This window comes from Nelusetta ayraudi, unplaced genomic scaffold (genome assembly GCF_046127955.1).
Source record: "Nelusetta ayraudi isolate G7.1 ecotype Tasmania unplaced genomic scaffold, CSIRO-AGI_Nayr_v1 ptg000007l, whole genome shotgun sequence".
Lineage (NCBI taxonomy): Eukaryota > Metazoa > Chordata > Actinopteri > Tetraodontiformes > Monacanthidae > Nelusetta > Nelusetta ayraudi.
Window position 1 is genome coordinate 3,915,487 of NW_027466057.1, and position 9,764 is coordinate 3,925,250.

The 9,764-nt window shown below is 43.6% G+C and overlaps 1 protein-coding gene across 2 annotated transcripts; it reads left to right on the forward strand.

Moving 5' to 3' along the window:
• Window positions 1–1,268: 1,268 nt before the first annotated feature.
• LOC142883256 (heterogeneous nuclear ribonucleoprotein Q) lies at window positions 1,269–9,086 on the forward strand. Of its 2 annotated transcripts, XM_076017987.1 has the most exons (12): window positions 1,269–1,442; window positions 3,190–3,349; window positions 4,216–4,334; window positions 4,541–4,648; window positions 4,793–4,906; window positions 5,154–5,330; window positions 5,489–5,624; window positions 6,001–6,206; window positions 6,294–6,443; window positions 6,543–6,664; window positions 6,785–7,107; window positions 7,576–9,086. In XM_076017987.1, the coding sequence occupies exons 2-12, from the start codon at window positions 3,202–3,204 to the stop codon at window positions 7,602–7,604; spliced, it is 1,632 nt and encodes a 543-aa protein (XP_075874102.1). In that variant the 5' UTR covers window positions 1,269–1,442; window positions 3,190–3,201; the 3' UTR covers window positions 7,605–9,086. The 2 variants fall into 2 exon arrangements, with proteins under 2 accessions (XP_075874102.1, XP_075874103.1); XM_076017988.1 differs by lacking the exon at window positions 3,190–3,349 and having other exon boundaries at window positions 1,272–1,442.
• Window positions 9,087–9,764: the final 678 nt, after the last annotated feature.

Genomic DNA, 9,764 nt, shown 5'->3' on the forward strand with positions numbered 1-9,764 from the left:
TTTAAACTCATAAACTGACAGTTTTCTCATTTAGTGTTCTTTTACAGGGCAAACATTGGAAATGAGGGTTAGTCTGCTTAATAACAAAGAACATTTCAGGCACTGTAATAGAACAATGGTACAACTTTATTGATGTATTGGTACATTCAGTGCATCTCAAGTTTTTTTTTTATTTTTTTTTTACCAAATCATCCACATTAATTGAACTGCAGTTACTATGCCACATCATGTATGGATAATATAGGGATAAAGGAATATCTCAAAATACAACGTTTAACAATGTTGCAATGTCTTGGTGTATATCAGTTAAATAAAAGAAAAACCTAAGTTAAGACAGCAAAACAAACTTACATCCCTGCTGTCCTTGCCAAGTCAAAGATATCAAAAATATTGAACTGTAGGCATGTAATCACGTATCAAATTTGTCTAATTTTTATTTTTTTATTTTTTTAAGGTTGAAGTTGTCTGTTAAGATGAGAGCATAACAGGAGAATGTCTAAGACAGTTCTTTCAGGCTGCATTTGTGATGTTTCCATTTAGTGATTAATAGTAATCATACTAATATATTTTTTGACTGTAAAAGGTTTCTGACCCCCTTCTGATGCCGTACGCATACTTACAGCATTGGGTGTTTTGCATAAACTAGTGGCCTGGTTTACTCTGCCGATGAAGTAGTTTCAGTGGTTTCATTCGTGTACAGTCAAAAGCTTGAAATTACTCTAAAAAGCTTTACCCAACAGTGTCACGCTGTGGTGGGAGGTGGGAACTGCATGTTCGGCCATGCTGCCATGCGCTTGAATACACACCCCATATATTCGGTTGTAATAACCTGCAAGTTTTCTGCTCGTTCCCCCCCACGCAACTCGAGAATAACGTAGACTTTCCAGTCAAAGAAACGCAATTGTGCTCGTTTCCTGTGTGTACACGTGGCGGCAAAGTTGCTAAATCAATCTTTTATAGAGCCCACAGTGCAGTCGAGTAATGGTGAATTATTAATCGTGGGGTAACGGAGTTCATTGTTATACATTCTTGCGTTAGACGTGTTGCATTTAGGTGGATTTCATCGTTGGTCATTTCATCCTTGTTCCTTCGCATTCCGAGCTTCAAAATGCGCTTCGGGCGCCCCAACCCTTGTATCCGTGTAATTATCGGTATTGTTGTCGTAAAAAATTCACAACGTCGCCGATCACTGTGATGGATGCTGTGGCTGACCTGCTGCTCCTCGGTAAAATGCATACAAGGCAAGCCCGTGCGGGGCTGTCCAAGAAACCCCATCGACGAGACAAAACTCGAGGCGTGAACGTGGCAGCCATTTTACATCATCAACAGTGAATGACTGAAGCCGGATCAGTGCCGGGACTTTTTACACTTTTACAGGCTTTTAAATATCTTTATCTTCCCAAAAACAACCAACACCGTACACGTTGGTGATCCAGCGGCAGGTAGGGCGAATACCACTCATCGCTCACACGTCAATGTTGCCTCTTTGACTGCTAAGAAAGTCTGAGCCGTGCGGCGCTGTTTCAAACAATGTGGAAACTGGTGGCGGTGGCTGGGAACGAGTTCCCCAGACCGGCTTTTTGAAAATGGACTCTTCCTACATGGCGGCACGTTGGCAGACCGAGCATTTAGCACGCTAAACGTCTAGCCTTCCAAGGCCTCGGCTGAAATTTAATACAGCGCTAAAGCAATTTCCGAAGCGTGTGCCGACAAGTGACGTTGTAACAATGGCCTCAATGAAATTCCCTTCGAATTAGCATGCTAGCTCGGGGCTAGCCTATTTTGACAGATCGTGGAATTGACACGCTCATTGTCATCGCGTGCTAACCAGTAGCTAGCATGGAAAAGACACTTATTTTTTTGGATAAGGCTGCTCGATCGCGTGATGGTACCTCGCCGTTTGAGGGTTTTGCGCCCGTGAAAATGCGGGAAGCAAATTAATTCCCTAGATTTTCTACCCTCCCATCATGTTATTGTCCCGCTAAAGGCCTCTTGTTAGCCCAGTTGCTAGCGTCAACGTGTGCGACTCGGTCCCTCCCCGCTAGTTCTAACATTACCGATAATACTTGATAAAGTATGCCCCAAACCCCCTTTCTTAAATGCTGACGTGCGTTCACGTTGTGCTTTGCCGTGGACGAGTTTTAACAAGCCGCACAATTCTTCGTGGCGCTGCACAAGTGTTTTATCCACGAAAGCACGTGCTTACCGAGACGGGATTGATTAGCTGGCGTTACAGTTTGACTTTCACGACGCGTTCGAGATAACGGGATCGAAGTTAACGGTTAAAGGAGAACGTTCCTGTCGTGGCGTTGCAAACTTTAATTTTTATTTCCAAGTCAAGGACATGATTGAATTTGTGCAGTGCAAAAATAAGCATGCGACCTTCTCTCTGTTAGAAGAAGAGGGTGGCATGTGGAAGCCGGCGAGTTTCCTCTTCGCCACCCTTTTTTAAATTGGAAAATGGGTTTTTGCTGCCGCCACATGCGCGATCAAAGTGTCCCAATCCGAACGCTAATGGGTGCATTACTCGGCCAGCCACCGGAAACCGGGGATAGCTCAGTGTTGGAACACGTGTTTGAGCTATCTAGCTTATGCTGAAGTCAGCATTGGGAAGGTAAGCTAACGTGCAATTTAGGGACCGAAGCGGACCAGAAGTTGTGGAAGAGCTGTGTCCAAGGTAGCTGTGACACCGACAATTCAAGCCAGAGCTGTGCACAGCACAAGTAGAAGTACTGCCACATCAATGTATAGCCACTTTACATGTCACCGACTTGAGGTTTTGCTGATCTTATCTTATCATTTCAACTGCATTTTTATAATGTGCACCGCATGTCTGTTATCTGCACAATTTTGAAACATCTGTCGACTACTTATATGCAGATTTCTGCGTTTCTGCCTCTTATCAGCTGAGAGGTGCAAGTGTATCCTCAGGACGGTGGCAAGTCTCCAGGCTAATTAAGCACAGCAGTACTGAACAATGTCAATTTCTCACCCCCCCCCCTCTTTTTTTCTGTGCAATGTGTTAACCTATGAATACCATGGTCAGCCTATAAACACGATCATTGTCCCAAACATTTCTATATGTTTCCAATGATTTTTCTAAAATTGTCTGAGACTTAACATTTTCTTGAACGCATCCCAAGTCTTGCCCTTGACCCAGGATTAATTTGGCTCATTGCATTTACACAGATTTCTGGAGACATGGCCACAGAACATATTAATGGAAATGGTCCAGAAGAACCTATGGACACCTCTGCTGCAGTTACCCATTCTGAACACTTCCAGACTTTATTAGAAGCTGGTTTACCACAGAAAGTTGCTGAAAAACTAGATGAAATTTACATAGCAGGTAAGGCACAGTGAATATATTTGCATATTGAAATATGCAATTTTCAATGTTTATCAATATTTTTTTTGCATGTATTGTCATTTTTATCACCTTTTTGAATGGGGTAATAGGCTCCCGAAGCAACTTTTTGTGGTTTCCTACCAAAATGGGTACTGCAGTGCTACAAAATGATTAAATTACAAATTACCAGTATGAAAATGTGTCAAATATTTCAGCATCTGTATTCCCAACATGATTGAACTGGTGTCAGGGCGAATGGATAAAAACCTTTTCAATCCTCATGTCTTGATGACCAAATGCTGTCTCTATTCTGCCCTTATCAATTTTGGTCATTCTTTTATAAATCAAAACTGCTACTCTTCAGACTGGACAGGTTATCATGCATGGATCTGCCGGGACAATCCTGGGGGTCATTTCAGGATTTATTTTCTCAGATCTGGGAGAGTAGTGATCTTGTCTTTTTTAACTTGACCAGAAACAATGGCGGCAGCTGTCTGGTGCGCGGCTGCCTGGGACAGGGGATGGCCCCCTCCATAGAGGAGAATCCAGATCAGCTCATTATGAACTCCCAGTCACTGTGTAGAAAGGGGCACTGGCATATCGAGTTGCACTGTCACATCTGTTGTGATTAGTTCTGCAAAAAACGTGCCGGTTGGAGACTAAAGCGCTGCCTCCGACTACAGCTCTATTAGATTAGACTACACCAGACCCTCACTAATGACTGCAGTAATCATAATTTATTATGGAGAAATCCTGCTCCTGTCCCCTGTTTTCTAAAGTATCTGTAATCTAACGGGGAGTAATGTAATGTAGGACTAACTTTTTCTCATTTGTTGCTCAACATCTGTCCCCTGTCGCCCCTCCAGGTTTGGTGTCACACAGTGACTTAGATGATCGAGCGATCGAAGCATTGAAAGAGTTCAACGAGGAAGGTGCTCTGCAAGTCCTTTTGCAATTTAAGGACAGTGACCTCTCACATGTTCAGGTGTGTGCGCGTGCGTCGCACTAGTGGGTTGCGGTGTATTGTCGGTTTTCCAGTTGTGACGTTGCAGTCGTTTTCAGCCGTCAGAGATCCTCCCTGCATGGACGTTTGTGTGTCTTGTGTGACAGCCTGTTCTGTTATGGAAGGTTCATGTTAATTAATATGTTTATTGCCGAGTATTTAGTAAATATTGTTTTTTTTCCCTTTAGAACAAAAGTGCCTTTCTTTGTGGCGTTATGAAGACGTACAGACAGAGAGAGAAACAAGGGACCAAAGTGACAGACACCAATAAAGGACCAGATGAAGCTAAAATCAAAGTAAGAGTGAAACTCTTTTTTTAAATACACAAGCCACTTGTGAGTGTTAAAAAAAAAAAAAAAAGTTTTTAATGACCGCCTAACATCTGACCTAAAGTTGTCTTTTTTTTTCCTTCATCTTCTTCGTTGTGTTTCGATGAGCAGGCTTTGCTGGAGAGGACCGGCTACACTCTTGATGTGACCACAGGCCAGAGAAAGTACGGTGGCCCTCCACCAGAGTCTGTCCACTCAGGCACACAGCCACCCATTGGTACTGAGGTAAGAATAAGAATGATAAAAAAAAAGAGTAAAGTTTCAACGTTCTGTTGTCGTAGGTCAAATTTCCAAAGGTCTCCTAATGATGACACTCCTATTCTATGTAGTAACCAGTTACGCTGACAATTTACCGCTAAGAGCTGATTGGACACCTTTCTGGCCTCAATGGAATTTATTCCTGATTTTGCCCGGTTGGTAAAACACTGCTCTCACACGCCATATTTTTCTTTGCTTTCCGATGCTTTTGCAGATATTTGTTGGCAAAATCCCGAGGGACCTGTTTGAGGATGAGCTGGTTCCGCTGTTTGAGAAGGCCGGCCCCATCTGGGACCTGCGCCTGATGATGGATCCTTTTAGTGGCCTAAACAGAGGCTACGCCTTTGTGACTTTCTGCACTAAAGAAGCTGCACAGCAGGCTGTCAAGTTGGTAGGATGATTGAAAAATGTTCTGGAAATATTTTTCAAACACAGGAAGGATTCTTAGAAGACTAATGTATAGACGCCAGAAGCGGTTTTATGAAGTCGACACCTTTGGCCTTGACTTCCTCCTTCTCACTTCTGCCTCTCCTCTCTTCGCTTCTGCAGTGCAACAACAGTGAAATTCGACCAGGTAAACCCATCGGCGTGTGCATCTCTGTTGCCAACAACAGACTGTTTGTTGGTTCCATCCCCAAAAGCAAAACAAAAGAGCAAATTGTCGAAGAATTTGCAAAAGTTACAGGTGAGTCGACGCCCTGTTTCCACTGCCGCCTGTGCGTATTGGTGTCGCGATAATATTGGTACATTTCGATACTTATTTTCCACAACTGTTTTGATCAGATGAAACTTCACAGTTAATAACAGTCGAATGGAAGTATATTTCCTTTTGGTGTCCAAATGATGACCTCTTACTTGTGCTGGAGTGGCTCTTGTTGCTATGACAGTTTACCGCTAAGATCTGACTGGGCACTGGAAACAACCCTTGAGTCATATGACTAAAGGAACAGTTGTGCACACCACATTTAAACCTCAGTCCCACACCGCACTGACTTGTGATTCATAAACATAGTCGCTTAACCAACCGCCTTTTGTCTCCTCTCCCCTTGCCGCCACCGCAGAGGGTCTGAATGATGTCATATTGTACCACCAGCCTGACGACAAGAAAAAGAATCGTGGCTTTTGCTTCTTGGAGTACGAAGACCACAAAACGGCAGCTCAGGCCCGCCGCCGCCTGATGAGCGGCAAGGTGAAGGTGTGGGGCAACGTGGTCACCGTGGAGTGGGCCGACCCCATTGAGGACCCTGACCCTGAAGTCATGGCCAAGGTAATTCCTGCCTTCCTGCAGGTGTAGTTATGTGGGAGAGAGACAAAAAAACCAAAACAAAACTCAACGCATGTGTTCCGTCACCAGGTTAAGGTGCTATTTGTGAGGAACCTTGCCAGCACTGTCACGGAGGAGATGCTTGAAAAGGCCTTCAGTCAGTTTGGCAAGCTGGAGCGAGTGAAAAAGTTGAAAGACTACGCCTTCATTCACTTTGAGGAGCGGGACGGCGCTGTGAAGGTATGACCTTGGAGAAAATGGGCAAACTTTTAATGACCTCCGTGAAATTCACGATAGGAAAAATGAAAAACAATTCCGATGTTCTGATCACTTTTGCAGGCTTTGTCTGATCTGAATGGCAAAGACTTGGAGGGAGAGCACATTGAGATTGTCTTTGCCAAGCCCCCCGACCAGAAGAGGAAGGATCGCAAAGCCCAAAGGCAGGCTGCTAAAACTCCGATGTAAGATTGACGTCCTCTAAAAGCCCTCAATATTTCACCAGGCTGTTTTTTTTTTTAATTTACGTTCCTCATTTTGAGATCAGGAAGCCACATTGATTCCCACTGTTTGTGGACTTCCAGGTATGATGAGTACTATTACTACGGGCCTCCGCACATTCCACCACCGACGAGAGGCCGGGGCCGTGTGGGGCGCGGCAGCTACTCCTACCCCCCTGACTATTACGGCTACGAAGACTATTACGACTATTACGGATATGACTACCACAACTACCGAGGCGGCTACGACGACCCGTACTACGGCTATGATGACTACCAGGGGTCCGGCAGAGGACGAGGGGGCCGAGTCCGCGGCTGCACCAGTCAGACCAGGGGCCGTGGCAACGTCACGCCACGGGGCCGGCTGGGCTTCTCCCAGAGGGGAGGCCCTGGAACAAGCAGCAGAGGTGAATGAAAGTCGCAGAGTGTTGCCATCGAAACTTGCTCTGCGGGCTGTAGTGAAACTCAACTTTTTCTATTCCACACCACAGCAGCTCTGTGGAAGTAGTGTGGCCAAATTTTTTTCATTTGGCTTTTTTTTAGTTTATTTTTTTATTGAGAACTCCAGTAGATTTTTTTTTATTTCAGGGGTATGTAGGTTCAATTGGGGTAGCGGGACTTTTGCGTGTGTTGCATTCAGCTATAAGGTCAATATAAAAAAAAAAAAAATCCACCTGCTCGTTGCCGTCACATCCAACACTGCTGACAGGTGTCGTGTTTCAGAGCGCTGAAGGTCGTTCACAGTATCCCGGACTTTTAAGGAGGGTCGCTGAGTTCATTGTGGCTGCTAAAAGAAAGAGTCGCACAACTTGGTGCTTGTGGGGCAGAACTTTTGTCTATTTATTGTTAATCTGTTTATTTTTGCTTTTCTTCAGCAGGGAAACGGGGCCGAGGGCGGTCCTGACCTGTCCCAGCGGATACTGACTTGATGTGTGGGTTTACACCATAAGCTGCAATGGATGTTAAGGAAAACAAGAGCACGTTAACAAGGTCCAATGATATTCCAGCCTTACAGAAGAAGAAGAAGAAGGAGAAGAAGCATCTTCCCCCCCGCCCCTCCCCCCCCCCCTTTTTTTTTTTTTTTTTTTTTACTTATTTCTGAAACTGCCATCTTAAAAAGATGACTGAGGATTTTGAATACTCGCCACAGCCTCTTTGCCCCGAGCCCTGCTACACAGGGCCCCATGTATTGCCCTTACAATCTCCCCCTTCCCTGTCCCCTGAACATGCCATTTTTAAATAATTATTGAAGAATTTGCACTTTTTAAGTTCTTAGGTTTGAAGTGGCTCAAAGGAGCTTGATGCTATTGTATATTTTTGTGCTAATCGCAATTTTTATTGTTGGAATATCCATGTTAATCTTAATTGTTTGATCTGGATGTTTGACAGAGAACACTTGCAGGTTTTTAGGGTGTACCCACCTGGCATGGATAAGTCAGGCATTCCAGGAAAGTGGTTCTTTTCAGAACTTGTCTTTTAAAGGGTTGGTTGACTACCTCAGTACAGAGGACTAAACTACCCGGCCTGTACTGTAAATAGGGAAACTATATTGATGAAAGCAGGGCTTGTTTTCATACAAAATATGCACAAGAGCTGCAGCGCAAAAACGATGTACTTAATGTAATATAGTCATTTCAGCTGCAGCTCTGACACTGCAAACAGTCAAACTGGGCATGCAACTTAATCTCATATGATGAGTCCAAACAAGCCTTGCTTTTATCCTATTTTGAACTGAATTAGCCGCCTTGCTTCTTCAGAGTATGTAGTTACTGGTTGTATAGTTTTTTTTTTTGTTTTTTTTTTTCTCGGATAAAATGTTACTTTTGTAAAGGCTTCAACATCACAGGCTTCCAACTGCCTTTGATTTAAAAAAATAGAAAAAACATGAAATTTTTTAGCCCTGCAGTGTCCCTTTTATGCCACTGTATTATTCCAGTGGGTTGTTTTATTGTTCATGGATATTACATTTCAATATCGATTTCAATACAATGATCCAACCTGAGCTCCCAGAGAGCCGGAGGTCCTTCAGGTCCATCTTGACGGAGGACTCGGCTGCATACTGACCAGCTGGTGAGCGCGCACGCCAGCCTCACGTCGGCTGCATCGATTCGGTGAGGAATCATCGGCGCACAGTGGCAGAAGGGATACTGCAGTGATTGATTTCCGGATATAGCAAAAAGGAAACTGCTCTTCAATCCCAGTTTTCTATACAGTTAACTCCCTCAGTAAAATCATAACAACCACCTTTTGGAAAAAAAAGATGTTAGCAGTTTTAAACTATTGTTGGTGGCCAACAACGTTTTTTGCATTCCTGCAAATAAATTGTTTTATACTGTAAAATGGAGGTGAGTGTAACTTATTTTTGTAATAAAGTTTTTGATTTCTATCTGTGTCCTACTTTCTGGATAAACTATGAATGATTTGCAGATTAGTCATGTTCAAATTAGTAGGCATTTCACTGCTGAAATGCTCTTTTTAAATAACACTTTGGCTTGCTTCGAAAAGTCAGATAAAGCTGTAGTTTAATCCAGTTAGTCTGTTGACCAAGCCTGTACATTGGGCTGGTGGTGAAAATTTAATCAGCCACTATGAACTATACTAAAGTCTCTGCTAAACATTTTTGTGGCAGTAAAGAACGTTTATAATGTATTTCTTGGGGACATCTTTAGTCTTCACTCTGTGAAGTCCAGGAACATACAGATCTTAGTCATTTACCTTGTTGGTACCTGGTTAGTGGCGACCCATGAGGCAGCCTAGTGCCCTCTTTGTCCTTGTTTGAAAGATCCCAACAGTTTAACATTGTCGCATGAGAATGTAAAAAGACCAGAAAATCCAGTTTCTCTAAGACGTTGCGGTGTTTTTCATTATTTATTTTGATTTAAGGTGCATTTCTGCTTCGCTGTATTCTGGGATGACCCGGAAATCGGTCTAATTACAAAAGTAAGTGAAGTTGGTCATTGAATGTCTGTCCCTTTGTGTTTTCAAATGACTAGTCTGACCCCGAGGTGACGCACCACGGTCACCCCATTTAGAAGATTGTAGTGGGTATTTTCTGCACTTGATT